The sequence below is a fragment of the Microtus pennsylvanicus genome, chromosome X, assembly GCF_037038515.1.
Source record: "Microtus pennsylvanicus isolate mMicPen1 chromosome X, mMicPen1.hap1, whole genome shotgun sequence".
Taxonomy (NCBI): domain Eukaryota; kingdom Metazoa; phylum Chordata; class Mammalia; order Rodentia; family Cricetidae; genus Microtus; species Microtus pennsylvanicus.
The window spans coordinates 134064257-134081529 of NC_134601.1; the positions used below are offsets into that span (position 1 = coordinate 134064257).

General features: G+C 38.9%; 1 protein-coding gene across 1 annotated transcript in view; it reads left to right on the plus strand.

Annotated features, from left to right (window-relative positions):
• Positions 1-17273, plus strand: part of Lancl3 (LanC like family member 3) — a 97333-nt gene that overhangs the window by 67730 nt on the left and 12330 nt on the right. The window contains exon 2 of the mRNA XM_075957402.1: positions 15998-16121. Within this exon, the coding sequence (XP_075813517.1) occupies positions 15998-16121 (124 nt within the window). The remainder of the gene's footprint in view (positions 1-15997; positions 16122-17273) is intronic.

Genomic DNA, 17273 nt, shown 5'->3' on the forward strand with positions numbered 1-17273 from the left:
TGCTACAGTAGTTCATAGGTGATTTTCTTTTCTTTAATGTAATCCATCTACCTAGAAGGGAGCATGGCTTTTGCTGTCTCACACAAAGCTATAGGAAGGCTTCTTCTGGACAGCTGGTAAAGGTACCTTTTACTGCTTAATAGCCAAAGGACTTTATGTATTAAATAAAAAATGCATTTTGTCAGTCAAAATGTATTAATTGATAGCCAAACTATTTGCTGTACTATTTGATGGATGTACTGACCAATAGAGTAACCTATTTTTGTTTATTTAAAATTGAGGAACAATTTACATGCAACAAACTATATTTTTTAAGTCTTTAAAATGTAGCCAATGAGTTAATCACATGATTCGTATATAGGCCATCTGTATCATTTACTTAGGAGGCAGAAGCCGGTGGATCTCTGTGTTCGAGGCCAGCCTGTTCTACAAAGCAAATTCCAGGACAGCCAGGGCTACGCAGAGAAACTTGGTTTTGAAAAATCAAAACAAAACAAACAAACAAAAAACAAACACAGCCTTTTGACTAATTCAGAAAGGGTCTTTATCCCAATAACTGTAATTAATGAACCTTGTCTCTTACTACACACAAACAAAAAGGAAATACAAATACAAAAAGGAAAGCAATTTTCTGACATCTATCACTACCCTTCACTTTTGCCTATTCTTGAACTTTCTATGAATGGAACATCACAGCAAATACTCTCTGAGTATGGCTTCTTTGCTCAACATGCTCATTGGACCCGCTTATATATGGCAGTACCAGTTTATCCATCTTTTATTCTACTGATGGATAATGAGTTTTCTAGGTTTTAATTATTATAAATAAAGCTTCTTTGGACCATCCCCATTTTTGGTGTGTGTGTGGGGATTGAATTCAGGGTCTCACACATGCTAAGTAAGTGCTCTGCTCCTATTAACATTCTTGTATGCGTGAACTTAAGTACTTATTCCTTATGTATATTCACGCATCTAGGTAAATTTCATCCCAGTTACTCCTTCTTGTAATAAATTATGAGAGTTAATTTGTAAGTACTTTAAACTTTTTTCACTTTTCATGTACCTGCACCTTTTTCATAGTAAGCATGGTAAGCTCCCCTTTGCATTATCATGGAATGGCATGCTTTTCTTTATTTGTAAGGTAGTAAACAATCAGGGCCAGTAATTTATTTTCAGGACAGCTAATGAAGCAAATATATCCAGAGGGTACGTAGCATTAAGTCTATAATTAAGTGTCTAGTCTGTGACCAAGTGTAAATCTCATCAAGCTATGTGAACCAATAACACTAAACTGTCTTCCTTGTTGCAGCCGCCTGTGTTGTTTGCAGTAATGAACAGCACTAGATTTGCAGTGCAAAGCCCTGGGAAGCAAGTGTATGTGGCTCCAGCATCACAAGTGGATTTTTGAAAGGTGTTTGATCCTACCATCACCTCAAAGAATACATTTTAAGGAACTTGGGTTTATCCTTGTGGCCTCTGCTTTTCAAGAGTTCCCATGCAATGATACATTGTAGCAGTTGGCCACTTCCTCTCTATTTGGATCATAGTTGAGCACTGGCAGCTTAATGGATTTCTTTTCCTGTTAAACTTTTCTTGAACAACATAAGATGAGACACTCTGTACATTTACTGATGCCTGATGCTTTTTTTTGAAAATAGCATTGTTGAGACAATAATTCTTTATGGAGACTGGCAAAATAAGACATATTGGGGTAATAGAACATGGATCAGGATATGCATTTATTCGGGCTGTCTACTAGATCTCCATGGTAGCAAAATTTCTCTCTTTTTGCTCACTGTTCTCTTAGTGAGCCATACTAGAGCTCCATAAATATTTACACAATAAGCCTTTGTCTAAGACAGATACTTTTGGTTGTAAAGCCTGCTTTGCTTAGTATTAGCTCTACTTCCTAGCTGCCTGCTCTTCCCTTTCTAAGGACCACAAGCCTGCTTTGCTTCCTTTATTCAATGCTAATCATTTGGATTTTGGCAAAACCCAATCTAATGGTTTCTCTTGGAGAAAGTTCTCTCTCTTAAAAGAGTAAAAGTATTTATTTACCAGTCTTTCCTCTTTAGCCATAGTTCCGGCTCCTCCTAAAGTTTTCTATTTCTCTTTCTAAAACGGAAATCAGCCTCTGTTTATTATGACTAAGGGCCGCCTGGTCAACCCTCCACTTCCTTCAGGCAGTGGTGATAGCAAGTCCCTTTATCATATCTTTATTTCAGGTCACCTCACATTCCCTTTTTCAATATGTCATTTGTATAGAAAATGATTATATCTAAATTTTACAATCTGGCTTTCATAAAGATCCCCACGTAAAACTTTTTTCTTGAAAGAAATCAGAAGAAAAGGAACCAGAATCATTTTTATTAACTCCTAAGCCTTCAAGGAAAAACTCTTAGATTTAGTCACCTTCAAAGTGTCTTTTCTATTAATTCACTAAAACTTCCCGATGAATGTTCTGAGCATGCCCAGATGGGTTCCTGTCCACCATTTATATGATGTATGCTAAGAAGATCTACAAGTGTTCTTATCCACCATTGAACCCTTCAAACATGTCATCTATGACCTTGAGATAAATATGCACTAAATAACTGCCATTTTTCCTTCTTCAACTGTGACCTTTAATTAAGCATGCTCAAAAATACGACTCTTAACTGAATATGCTCAGAAGGGTGCCTTCCCCAGAAGTACTTTCCTGTATGAATAATTATATCCTTCCTGCATAAAATCCTTATACTTCCTTTGGTCCAAAGGTATTGCTTTAGAAATAACTCTCTGTGTATACTGTAGGTAATAGATCATTCTCCATCCTTCAAAAATGTTCTTTGCTATGATTACTTTGGCTTTGTATTCACTGAGATAGAAATCTGTTGCATTTGGTAATTTCTTTTTCTTTTAAACTATTGGAAAATATGTCAATACAACAAAATTGCTTTGGACACGGACAAAGAAGATGGTTTCTTTTTAATACCTTACTTAGGTATTGTTATAACCAAGAAAAGACCAAAGAGAAGTTGATAGAACAGCCATATCATTTTACAGATGAGGACAATGAAGTCAAAAAGATTAAATTTTTGAGGGTAATATAATGCCTAAGTCTGGAGTTCTAATTTTCCAACCGTAGCTGCCCTCTACTATCCTCTGCTCTTGTACAATAGCTTTAGATTTGCACATGCAGAACGTGCCATACATGACCAAGACAGCTCTGTATCTCGCTGCTTACCTTATTCCTGAGAGGCACACTCGTTAAAATGAATTTTAAAGTGATAGAGCAGTGCTTCACAACCTTCCTAATGCTGTGACCCTTTAGTACAGTTCCTCATACTGTGGTGACGCCAACCATAAAGTTATTTCATTGCTATTTCATGACTGTCATTTTGCTACTGTTATGAATTGTAATGTAAATATCTGATATGCAGGATATCTGGTATGAGACCCCAAAGGAGTCATGACCCAAACCTGTAAGAGAGGAAAGGAATAAAGATCTGAGCAGTTTAAGAGACTCTCTAATTTCGTTCTCTGATTTCCTTCTCTGATTTATGACAAAAGCAACTCTTTTAGCTTCTCCTGTGGAAAGCTTCTAGGAGAAAGAATAGCTTTTAAATGCTGCAAATTGTTGAAGTATTTTTTCATCAAGAATCGTTTTCATGAATAGTTCTTAAAGGTGTCAAGAGTACGTAATACATAACACAGTCACTTCAGTTGAGAGTACAGCAAGTCCTCAAAGAGGAGATAATTTGCTCCAGGGCACCTGTTGCTGAGGCTCCTGTGGGGGCTTCCTCTGTCTTCCCAAGGCAGCCTTGGGGATTTGAAGATCAGCTGTCATGATAACACATTGGATGGATTATCTAGGACAGTGGCAGCAAATATGACAGTTTATTTCCCATTCCTTGTCCCTGAGCTCTAGGGTAGCACTTAATGAGAAAGCTTTATTGCAAGTATAGGCAGAACTGGATATATCATTTGAATTTGCCTGCTCAGGCCATTGGCCCCACATTAAAGAGTTCCAGCAGTATAGAATTTTGCTGAAACAGATGCACATGGGTAAATTTGCTTTACACGGAGATGAATGCTTGCAAAGTTGTTAGATTGGCAGTTGGCTCTCCAGTTGATGGGTTTGTAAATAACTATGAAGAGTGACTTTTCAAAAGAGATTAACTCTCTCTCATAAGAGTAGAGATGGGTGGTCCTGATTGCACTACCCAAGCTTTAATGATGTACACAAGCTCCCCAGATTATCCTTTCGCTCTCATAATTTTCTTTAGTATTGACTTTTCACCCATTGCCACATAATACAAAATACATGACTCTGCACCAGACTTTGTGTATCACTCAAAACCACAATAACAGCAAAATGAAAGTAATAACAGCCAACTCCTTCCATTTTATTTTTATCTTTTATGAAGAAAAGAGTATAAAAGAAATTCTTGTGGTGCTGTGGGAGCTTCTTCCATTCCTTCAGCTAATAGCCTTTAAGATACCAGCCCACTTGGGTGTGGGCTTGAAAAAACAGTGGTAGCTGTGCGTTGAGTTCCCTCTCTTGCTTCAGCCTCCACTTCTGGCTACCAGACGCTTTTCCTGGTAGTGCAGGGGGCTGTTGTAAGTTGTTCCCTTTAAATAAATAACCCTTTTGTTAATCATAATTCCAGACTGGTGTGGGATTGTTTTGTGACTTACTTCTTTATTGCAGATTTCCACATTGGTCAAAATCTGTTGCCAACTATAGACATACAGAATACTATGTTTCTTTCAAGAAACAGTGGGATTGTCATGTTTGACGAAGGCTGTTCACAATCACTTGGGGCTGAATACAACTGTCATCCTAACAAAATTGAAATGTGTTTATTAAGGAATAAGGTGTGAATGAATGCTGAGCAGAGGACCAATAGAGGAAGTCACAAATACAGATCAGAATTGGCTTTTCTAGGCAGGAAAGGCTTCTTCTGTTTATATGATTATAAGCACCCACACATATCTGCATTTTTAATCTTTTTAGCACAGTATTGTGTGCTCATCATCTGATGATGCTCTAAATCACCTGAAGTCTGAATTTTCCTACTGTGGCCACTATCTTTTTTCATCCTGTTCTCTCCAGTAGCTTCAGCGTCAACAGCTTGCCTGAGTCAGTCCTTTGCTTCTACCATGTGGGATCCCAGGATCAAACTCATTAGGCTTGGTTAACAACAGGTGCCTTTATATGCCTTTACTTGAAAAGTTGAGCCATGGCTTGAAAATACTGCAATGGCATTTTCATTTAACAATGATTTAAAGGGGAGGGCCTAGTGGACAATGTGCATTAAGTGTCAGGTTTAATTATGTTATTGTGGTTTTAATGCAAAATGTCCCCCACCCCAAGTCTTCTGTGTTGAAATCTTAGTCCTTAGCTAGTGACACTGTTTAGAGAGATGGCAGAGAGTTTAGGAGTTTGGGCTCAGCTGGAGAAAGTAGGCCCCTAGGAGGCATGCTTTTGAAAGTTATAGAATCAAAGCAGAGGCTATGGAGGATGGCTGCTTACTGGCTTGCTCATTCTGGCTCACTCATTTCAGTGTCTTGTTTTTAAAGTTTGCTTCTACGTGCATGAGTATTTTGCCTACATTTATGCTATGTACCACATGTATGCCTGATGCTTAAGGAGACCACAAGGGGGTATCAAATCCTTTGGGACTAGAGTTACAGACAGTTGTGAACTGCCATGACAGTGTTGGGAATTATTAAACTTGGGTCTTCTGGAAGAATATCAAATGCTTTCTTAACTGCTGAGCCATCTTTATAGGCCATAAATTTGCTTTCTTATATACCCCAGGGCCACCTGCCCAGGGATGGCATTTTCCATAGTGGGCTGAGCCTTTCCACATCAACATCAATTAAAAATATACCCAACGGGCTTGCTTACAGGCCAATCTGATGGGGGGCATTGTTTCAACTGAGGTTCCTTCTGAACTCGAGATTGTTCAGGTTGATTGACTAAAACCTAAGCAACACACACGTTCTCATAGCCATGTTCTGCCTTCCTATGAGTCCAAATTCAATGGAGTTGAGGACTATGGACTGAAAGTTCTGAATGCATGGGCCAGAGTAAATCTTTCCAAAATGTACTTTTTTTTTGTTTTTGGCCATGTATTTTGTCACAGTGACCCAAAGTTCAACTTACCCAGTTGTAGTCAGTTGTGTAAGGGATCCTGGGTGACTGGTGAATGAACGCACATGTTCAAGCATACGGTGTAAAAAGAATTGTAGAGACGGCAAGATGGCTCAGCATGTAAAGGCACGTACGTGCTGCTGACCATGCCTAATGAGTTTGATCCTAGTAGCCCACATGGTAGAAGGAAAGAACTGATTCCCATAAGCTGTTTTCCCATTACATCCAAAGGAAATAGACGGTTATTTTTAGAAAGAATTCTAGTTTGTTAAATTTTCTACTTGAAAGGAAGTACATAGCAATATAACCTTCTTGTTGAAATAAAATACCTAGAATATGACTTTATGCCTACTCTAAGAGTTTAAATAACTGCAACATACCATCTTATCCACACAAATCTAAATTTGTACACACAGGGTTGTAAATCTGTGCCATAAAATGCTGAATCACAAAAGCTGCAAAATAATATAGCTGAAACCAAAATAAAGATCACCTTTCTGGGATTGCTTTTTTTTTCTTTTTTATTCAGATGAGTAAACTGAGGTCCATAGAACTTGTTTGGTTTGTTTGAAGCTATTTAGTTAGCTAGTAACATAGACTTCTAGGAATCAGTTGGACCTGAGAGGTATTTTGAAAGCAAAGGAGTGAGGCTTTGCGAAGAGTGACAGTGGAAGCTGCCAGTATGATGATGACGAAGTATAGATATGCAGACATGAAGAGCCGTAGATTACTAGTTTATGACTTTCTTGCTGCAATAACTTAGGGGCATGCTGGCATCCCGTAGGTGTGGCTTGGATCACAGATAAGGTACGGGGGAAGGACAGAGGCAGGGTTACTTTGTGAGAAATCTTCTGAAGCTTATGTTGCTGGACACTAGGCTTTGAGTCACTATTGGACTTGAGAATCCACACTTTGGTAGTTTCTGTGTGTTCTAAAAGTGTTTCATGTGAGGAACCATACTGCATATCTTTGGTGGAATCTTAACAATTCAGTGAGATAGGTTTTATTATAACTCCTTTTTGACAAGTGAGAAAACTACAGTTTAAAAAGCATGTTAATTAGAATTCTTGCTGCTATTGTAAGATACTGAACAAAGCAGCTTAAAATAAGAAAATATTCATTGCTGGCTCTTGGATTCAAGGGTTTCAGTCTATAGTTGCTGGCTTCATTGTTTCTGGGATTGTGTTCAAGCAGAAGAGCATGACAGAGCAAAATTGTTCTCTTCCTGTTAGCCAAAAGCAGAGGCAGGTGGGGAGGTGGGGAACTGTATTATATTTCTAATCTCTCTCGTACTGTGTCATGTACCCATCAGATACTTGAAAAGATGTGTCATGGTTTAAGAATACTGCAATGACATATTCATTTATCAGTGGCTTACAGGGGGAAGGGCTGGTGTGCAATGATCAACTGAACATTCATGCTTAATGATGTTGTTAAGGTTTGAATGTAAATGATCCTCCAGGTTTATAGATCGAAAATTTGACCTCTAGCCAGTGACACCAATGCTTGGAAGTTTAAGGGTTTGGGCCAAGTTAGAGAAAGTAGGTTACTGAGAGGTATGCTACCAGCTTGGGTTTAGCTGAGCTGTTTCACTGGTCTGATTTCTTTTAAATGCTAATGTCTTCAGAAACTTTCTTTCTTAACTCCAACTTTACACAGAAATTTCTGAAAGAAACTGCAAATATCTTGACTTTCTGCTCTGCTTTTCACTATGCTGTATTCCTTATATCCAAAACCCAGACTCCACTGATACCTTAAGAGAATGATAAAATTGGAAGTCCTAAGGGGTCTTAGGTGGTCATCTATTAGAAAATTACTCATTGAGTGCTTCCCTTACTGACAACACCACCACCATCCAAAAGACTGTTACAAATACATCATCTCAGGTACCATTCCCCAGCTACTGAGTCAGTCTCTGGCCCAGGAAGCTGTGTTTTAGAAAGTCTCCCAGATTTTTAGGCAAAATTCTTAACTTTATTTTAGCTAAGGTAGAATTACATCACTACACCTCCCTTTCCTCCCTTTCAGCTTCTCCCAGCTATCCTCTATTGCACTTTCTCCATGCCTCCTACTGTCAAATTGATAGCTTCTTTTTCTTTGACTATATTACTACAGATAAAATGTGTATTTGAATATATATTGCTGCATATATATGTGTATATACATATGTTATTGCCACGGATACATCAGTGAACATGTTAAGATGTAAGGGGAAAGTTTTCACAAGATTCTCATCCCTACACAAAGAACTAGAGGCAACTAATTACTGCAGAGAGAAGAGGAAAATTAGCCTTCTCTGAGGATGAACTGCCTTATTAGTTGTCCAATGCAGAGTGATCATCCTTGAATACATATAACACCTCCAACAAAATGGACTCAACGGGTTAAATTTATATACATTCATGTACATTTATTAATAACATTGTTCATTGACAATTTCATATGTTTTTGTAATGCATTCTGATCGATCTCCTCACACCCTCTCTGACCTTACTCCCCATCAGTTCCCCTTCTTTCCTGCAAATCTCTTTCCAATATTCATTTTTGTTTGTTTTGTGTCCTGTAGAGTTTAACTAGGGCCTCATGGCTAAACACACAGCTGGATATTATGGCTCCTTCTTTCCCAGAATCTGTCATTTTCCAATAGTCAATAAATATTAAGGCCCCCTGAGCCCCTGGATGATCCTGACTAATGCAAGCCCAGTAGTCACCAACAAGTTGAGAAACACATATATAAGAACAGATTTCAGCTTCACTCCTTGATTTTAAAATAGAGGGAACTGAATTCTCATCACTTAACCATGATCATGGTGCCAAAATTGGATCTCAAGCACCAAATTTCCAGATTCCTCATCCAGCTCACTGTCTGCAGTTTCGTCATTAACCTCCAACAAGTGGTATACTTCTAGCTGGCTTGGAAACCTTGGGTAGTGTTTGGAAGGCCTCTAGCCTGACTCAGCATATCCATTTATGTGCACGTCACTGTCTCCCTTCTACTTGTATTTGTCGTACACTAAAGTCTGTTTTTCTGTACCTAGGCAACCTGCTGTTTATCTTCCATTTAACCTTCCTTTTCTTCCTCCTCCCCTTTTTCTTTTCCATATTGCCTTTAAACGTTTTTTTCAGTAATTTGTGATTTCATGGTAATACTTTTCAACATTGAAATTTTATAATTATTTGGAGAACTTAAAAAATATGGAGATGCTGGAATGCTCTCCTTAGGGACTATGATGGCATTAATTTAGCCTTAGGTCAGGGCATCAATAATTTTCAAATTTCCCCAGTGACTGCAATGTACAACCCTATATTAAGAACTGCCTTTTTTGTAGGAGTCTCACCATTACCTGAGTAAATAGATGTGGTAAGTGTCTTGATTTGCTTTTGGTTCAGGCTCTGAGTCATCATCTAGTCACTGGATCCTGACTGGGTGACCAGTATCTCTAATGAGTCTTAAAAATTAGCCGTCCACAAAAATGAAGTATAACCTGTTTTTTTTTTTTGTTTTTTTTCATTTTTCTGGCTCTCAGTGTTTTGTTGGTTCTTGTTTCTTGACATGAGAAAGGAATGGGAACAACAGTGAAATGGTATTGGACCAAATGTTTACAACTGAAATTCCCTGCTGAGTCCCTTTAATGGCTGGAGAATAATCATCGCTCCAGCAACCTGCCTCCCATTCCTCCTTGCCCAGCATAATAATAGTCAGGGAGCATCAGGAAAACCAGATGGAACTTGCTCATTCTGCACCAGCACACATGCCCCATTTGGAGACTAATTAAGAAAATAACAAACCTGGCCACATTGGCTGAGAGCGCTTCCCACTGGGGTTTGTAAATTTGGACATGTTTTTCCTGCATGCAGCATATTGATAGACAATGTCCCATTGTTGCTTCCTCTTTCTGAGTAATCTAATGATTGTATAACATGATGCTTGACACCCCTCTTGCTTCTCTGACTGTTTTTTTCAAACTTCCTATAGTTCCTTTATTCTAGTTTTCTTACTACTTCCCAAGAGAAGTCCTGTGTAGTAACCAGCCTCTGTCTTCGCATCATCCTTTGCCACTTCAGGTGTGGTCCAGAGGCAGCATCACCAGCCTCAGCGTCATCTGGCAATTGTTAGAAATGGAGAACCCTAGCCTCACCCTAAACCTAACAGATTTGGAATCTTCATTTATTATCAATAACTTCAACTTGACTTGTGTGTATATTGTTGGTCCAAGTTTCTGTCTTCTCAGTGCCCTATGTAAATACCCACCCACTAAAGAGATTTCATGAAAGCCCTGGCATTTCTAAGTAACCCAGAGAACCCCAAGCAGAATACAGCCCTAGAGACAGCAGAAGTATAACTCCAACCATGTGTGATTCTTGTTCTTATATAAAACCTCTGTAACATTTTAAATTGACATTATTTAGATTGGTAATTTTTAAAAAAATAACTCTACAGTGGAGAATAGAATACTATTCTCCCCTGGAAACGCAGAATTGTTTTCTGTCATGTAGACAGTCATGTGTTGGTATTTATCTTACTGGTACCATACCTTGAGACAAGAGACACGTCTTTGAAGCTGCTGTATTCCTGAGTACCAGTAGCGAGGGAGTACACATCCTAACTACTTGTAATAACCCTCGTTTGTTGGGTGAAAGGAGGCTATAGTATCCTTTCTATGGGTTGATACAAAAAATGTGTAGGTAGGAGCCTAGCATGGGGGCATATACCTTTAATTGCAGTACTCCAGAGGGAAAGGTGGGCAGATCTCTGTGACTTTGGGACTAGCCTGGTCTACATAGTGAGTTTGGACCAGTTAAGACTACATAGTGAGACTGTGTATCAAAATCAAAAATGTCTAAGTAGGAAATGGAGAATTCCATGCTGACTTTCAATTTTCTGTTTCCTGGCTTTAAACTTTATCACAAAGTTCTTGCTGTCCCTCTATAATAAAATCAAAACATCAATTTGATTGATTTTCTAAGTTGCTAAACGACTTCTAAAGCACTATCTTTAATACCTGTTTATAAAAACTTGTCAATTTCCTTTTGTTCATATAGAAACCAAGGTCCTTGCCATGATGACAATGGACTAAACCTCTGAAACTGTAACCAAGCCCCCAATTAAATGCTTTCTAAGAAAAACAAAAAGAAAAAAGAAAAGAAACCAAGGGTGTGGTAGTTACAGTTGAGGAGTGGTTCTGGGGGCTGGAGAGGTGGCTTAGCAGTTAAAAGGACTGTCTACTCTTCCAGAGGACCAAGCTTTGATTCCTAGCACCCATATGGCAGCTTACAACTTTCAGCAACTACCATCACAGGGGTATCCCATCCCTATTCTGGCCTTTTGGACACTGCGTACACGTGGTGCATCATAGATTTATATTCAGGCACAAACTCATGCACATAAAATTGAAAATAAATAAAATCTTTTGCAAAGTGTTTTTAAAATATGGAAAGCCTGGCTTATGTAATTTAAATATGCAGCATAATCAGGCTTTCATCTAATACCAGATGAATTCACAGATAATAACTGCAGAAGCCTACGCTTCTCAAGCCCTCATCTGAATTCATGCCACCTGGAGATCTTGTGAAAATTCAGTTTCTGATTCTGTGGATTTTGAACTGGAGCTGGAAATCTGTATTTCTAAAGGTTCTTAGATGGTGGCAGGACTTCTGGTCCATAGACCACACTTGAAGAGAATATGCATCTGAGATTTCAGATGTTTACAGTGAGCTTTGATACTGCCCAAGGACGGAAGTCTCTTTTGTGTATCTTAGATTCAGGCATCATTGTTCAATCTATACTGGTAGGTAGCAGAGTTGATATGTTTATGTGGAGGATGGCAGTGTAAATAGAGAAAGCACTGGCTTTCTATCCATGCTTTTCCAGTTAGGGTTGCTGCGGGGAGGGGAGACAACAAGCCTGAGGCTCTCTAAAATAACTCAAGTTGGGAGGATGGATGAGAGTGTGTGCTGTATAAAAACTTGGCAGGAAGCCCGAAAGGGGATTTCCTTAAACTGTCATGAGTTAAGAGTTATAGGGACCAGCTACCTTTCTCTAAGTTCCTTTCCACGTAATTGTTTCTGCCCTAGCCTCCTTTCACTCTGAGTTTGGGGTGAGCTCCACAGTCTTTCTCCCCCATAGCTCCTGCATGTTTCTACGAAGTCTCAGCTGCACATGGGTCCATCCCTGCCGTAACCTGACCTGCTGTCAGCATCAGCTGTCATTGCTGACAGCTTCATTTCTTTCAGAATATGCATTTCAAATTGTTGAGAAGAGAAATTTAATAGCATTGGATGTCTTAGTATACTGATAGACCTTGGATTTCACTGCTACTATCTGAAAATCCAATTACTGCCAATGGGGGAAGGGCCAATGGTATTTGATGCCCAGACAAAGAAATACAGCTAGCAAAGATTGCTCTTTCGTAGGGGCTGTGTGCCAGTTCAGAGTCTGTGGTGTGGGGCAAGCATCTTGCAGCCTACTCCATTTTATTCATTTCCTTAATGAAGGTCATCTCTGTATGGATGTGGTTCAGTCACAGCCTTCAGGCAGGAGCAAGAAACATACCATTTGTTTAATTGCTCTTTCATCTCTTCATACTAGAGGCCAGCCTAATAAGAATATGTTACACGGTCAGTGAAGGGAATCAGTTAACTAATGAAACTGTTTAAAGCAAACCACCACAGACCTGCTTCAGCATTTTTGAGATATCTTTATTTTAATTCAGCCTAAGCCAAGGAGGTTGAAAAAAACCACCAATTAATCCAAAGTATCAACACAGCATTAAGCCTTCAGGGTTAAGAATACAGGAGAAGGCATCAGGCTTCTTGTAGGAACAATCTGATCGGTGGACAGGGAGCTCCTCTGTAGCTTTCTGTCCCTTCCACCTGGAAAGGCTGCTTTCTCATTCCCCGCTATCTGAGTGTACCCAGGGGCCATATCCTCAGAGGGAGTGCACGTGCTCAATTCGCCTTCCTGAGTGATCGAGCAGGAAATGAGATGTTTGAGAAAGCAGACAGGAAAGGGACCCAAACTCAACCCTTACCCCTAAGACTCATGCCCCAATACTTTGCTTCTGTGTTGTTTGTTGGAGGGGGAGGGGCATGTTCTTTCTCAATCTTTCTTCCCACACACAGACTTTTAGGGAGAACTATTTTCAGTATTTATTTGCTGATCAATAAACTCAAGGGTAGGTCTTGTCTGTTCTCAGAGATAAAGAACTGCAGGCATAACTACTCTCTATCCAGCTGAACAAGCACCAGTGTTCGCTTTGTTTTTCACGGTGTTTCTGTGAGATAAGAAGAGACCGCCCAGACATGATGCATGACCAGGCAAGGTTTTGAGAGACTATTTTATGAATTCATTCCCTACTTTGAATGGTAGGATGAAAAGAATGGGGGAGGGTACCATACACAGAACAAGCTGATTTTTTTTTTTGGCTTCAAAATAAATAGGAGAATAAGAATACATGTGCAGCCGAGGAAAGAGTCAGTTTTCAGTTCTGATTATGAAAAACAAATAGGAAAACTGTAGTAATTTAGTAATTTGGTGACAATTTTCTGCCAGAGAAATTGTCTGTCACGTGAACTCAGAATCAATATAGGACAGATAAGACCTGTGGATAGCCAAGGAGCAAGATATATTCCTAGGAAAATAAAAGGTGAATGGAACCAGATTAGAATTGTATTAGATACAAACCCTCCAAGGATCTTAGCAATTTTCTGAAAGAGAGCCACGATGGAGGAGCTGATTTGAGATTAATGATGTTAAGACTTTAAACAGTAAGATTCAGTATAAAATCAGTTGCTCTTACTAAAGAAAAGAGAGTGTTTTCATATGGCAGGTAAATTTGGGGGCCAACAACTTACATAAGTTGAGTCAAAGAATCATTTAGGAAAAATATGCCATTAGGCTAAGGAAAGACCCGAGTTTGGGTGGATGTGACTCTGGCGGTACATAGGAAGATGGGGATTTCATGGGTAAAAGAAAAGAGAGATAAACTCAAGAGACAAAGATAGGTAGTGAGTAAAAGGAAAATTGAAATTAAAAGTCATGATGTAAATGTTTCTGAGCAAGTGGAACTGAGGATAGAGTAAAATCTTAGGGAAGCTGAGCAGCACTTCATCGTCCACGTTTCTTTCCATCTCTAGGTTCACGAATCCAACAAACTGTTGTCTTTCATCTCCATCAGCAGATAGTAAATTCCCTGTAGGGCAGAACGTAGCCCATACTTTCAAGAATTTCCCTATGAGATCAAGTGAGGGCCTTACTAGAATAGAAACTCAATAAATAATAATTGGCAAATTAATGAGTAGATAGTTCCCTTTTTTCTTGAATACATTTTGAAATGTGGTATCAGTATATAAGCTGGGCAAACCTAGAACTTGAGATTTTCCTGATTTAGCTTCCCAAGTGCTTGGATTACAGGATGTGTGCCATACTCAGTAACGGATTCTTCTTTAAGTAATCATCTTGTTAAGTAAGTCCTAGATTTGAGGAACCCAGAAAATGGATTGTACTTTATTTTCTTAATATTGATTAAAACAGGGAATTTATGGTTTAGATCATTATTGTTTTATTTAAAAAATAATTCGTTGGTCTAACGACAGATATAGATAAATGAGCCCTATGGGTCTTTAGGAGAGAGGCCTAGATTCAGTGATTTTTTCTTGCTCCTAGAGTCAATCAGGCTGGACTGTAGATAGCTTTTTCCAGGTCAGCCTGACCAGTACTTTTCTATTACTGTTTGCCTTTTTGGGAAGCTTAGTGTCCTCAGAGCAAGTCAAGGTCTATTATGTTCACTGTCCTAGCGCCAGCACCTACAATAAGCTTGTTTGAAATGGAATACACGCTTAAGAAATGATTGCGAAAAGAAGGGGAAGAGAAAAGGAAGCAAGAGTAGGGGTAAAGGAAGGAAGTTTCTGTTTTTTATACTTCCCCTAAAACTTAGTCATCTGTTATCAAAGTTTCCTCTTCCCCCAACCTCAATTTTTGTGTTAGGCACCAGAGATTCAAACTAATGAAACTTAATCAGACTGATGCTCTTAAGGGACTGATAGTCTAGTGAGATACAGAACTAAGACAGCAAGAGGGGAAGTGTTTCATCATAACAGGAAGCTCGATAATAGAGTAAACAAACCAAAGGAAGCATCCAGTTGGCCCCTGTGGGGAGACAGGTCACTGAGGATAGTGCAAACCAGAGGAGAATATTAACAAGCTCCTTTGTGCTTTGGAGGCTTGACAGAGTCTCCCTTCATAATCCTGAAACTGATTATACACAGTTTGAGCAAAATGTGAAAGACCACAAGCCCTTGGATTTCAGCCTTTCTCAATTCGGAATCATTTTAGTGATTAAGTGATTTTTGTCTTGGCACAACTGGATGTTGCTTTCATTCCGGGAACGCAAGTGGATGCTCTAAATTTGTCACTCAGTGGCTTGATGTAGGGACATGGCTTTATATGCACAGCCTAAATGCCTCCAATTAAAGGCCTGATGTCTGGGACAGACCTGTATGTAGCATATGCTGTGGCAGGAGTAGTGGCTTTGTTAAGCACAATCCATTAGCTTCAGCGTTTGTTCTTTCCTGAGGAAATTCTTGTCCCCATGACAAGGATTAATGATAGAACATGTATATGGTGGTCTTTGTATTTTATAACAACCTATCACGGCTAAAGTGTCTATTTTAAATGTTCTGAAGAAGGTAGATAAACTTGAATCAAAAGAAGGAGAACAAGTGGCAAAATAGGAAGGAAGTTTGGCTAAATTTTTACATATAGGATAGCCTTTTTAAGCCCTCTGATTTAATGTTTGAGGGGCCAGAGATAGAAGTCCTGCTTCGACTTTGACTTTTTGATCTTTCTTTATTCAGGTATTGACCCCAGCACAAATTAAATCAATATGCCAGGCAATTTTGGACTCTGGGAAGCAGTACGCCCTGAAGAAGAGAAAGCCGTTCCCCCTGATGTATTCTTACTATGGAACTGAATACTTGGGTGAGTGGCACATGCCTATAGGCTGGAGAGTCTCTACTGGTAACACTGAATAAAGAACGAATTCTTTCAGTTTTGCTATAGAACAGTGATTCTCAACCTGTAGGTCATGACCCCTTTTGGGGGTCTACTGACCCTTCACAGAGGTCGCATATCAAATATCCTGCATACCAAATATTTATAATATGATTCACAATAGTAGCAAAATTACAGTTATGATGTGGCAATGAAAATAATTTTATGGGGGAGGGTCACCACAACATGAGGAACTGTCTTAAAGGGTCACAGCATTAGGAAGGTTGAGAACCACTGCTGTAGACGGTCATTATTCATGAGCAAGAAATACTTTAAAGCATTTGAAAACAAAAATTTAGATATAATTTAATACCTTTTCAAAGTGTGAATGACGGTAATATAAATATTTTAATACTTATGTTCACTAAAGACGAAAACCTTATTATCAACCACTTATTTATTTGAGATAGAAGTCTCAATATATTGCTTAAGCTGCCCTTGAAGTGTTAGATTCAAACAAATACCCTACATTAGCTTCCTGAGGGACTGGGACTATGGACATATATCATCATACATGGCTTAAATTTGTGGAAACATGATGAACAATTATTACACTGATTCTAAGTACTGTTTTTGAATAGGGGAATAAGATCAATTCAGTAAGTTTTTAATGATAGCAGATTCATAACAGGCAACTGAACTACAGTGACTAATTTTGAGGTCCGATTCATGTAAACAAAAGATGAGTTCCCCCACCCCAGTTTGAGTTCTTACACTCCTGAGCAAGACTTGTAAGACATACTTACAAGTGGTGTTGTGTCACAAAGTGACCTCTTACCTTTTAATTATTGTTTATGTTCCTTTTACCTAGAATGTTTCACTTCCCAGATACCCCTCATCTGCTTCTAATACTCAGACTTCCAAACTTTGTGCAAACCTTATGAGATATACTGAGACACATTCTGTGTCTTAGGGAAAAAGGTAGTTGAAGCCTATCTTGAGAATCATTAACATGTTTCAGGTATTTTCCCCTGAAGCAAATAGGGTGACATCATGGTATCATGCCCACACTGTTGAGGGAGTCCTCACTGTAACTTATTATAATTTGTGACTCACTTGTTCAACTGCCCTGTCAGGTTT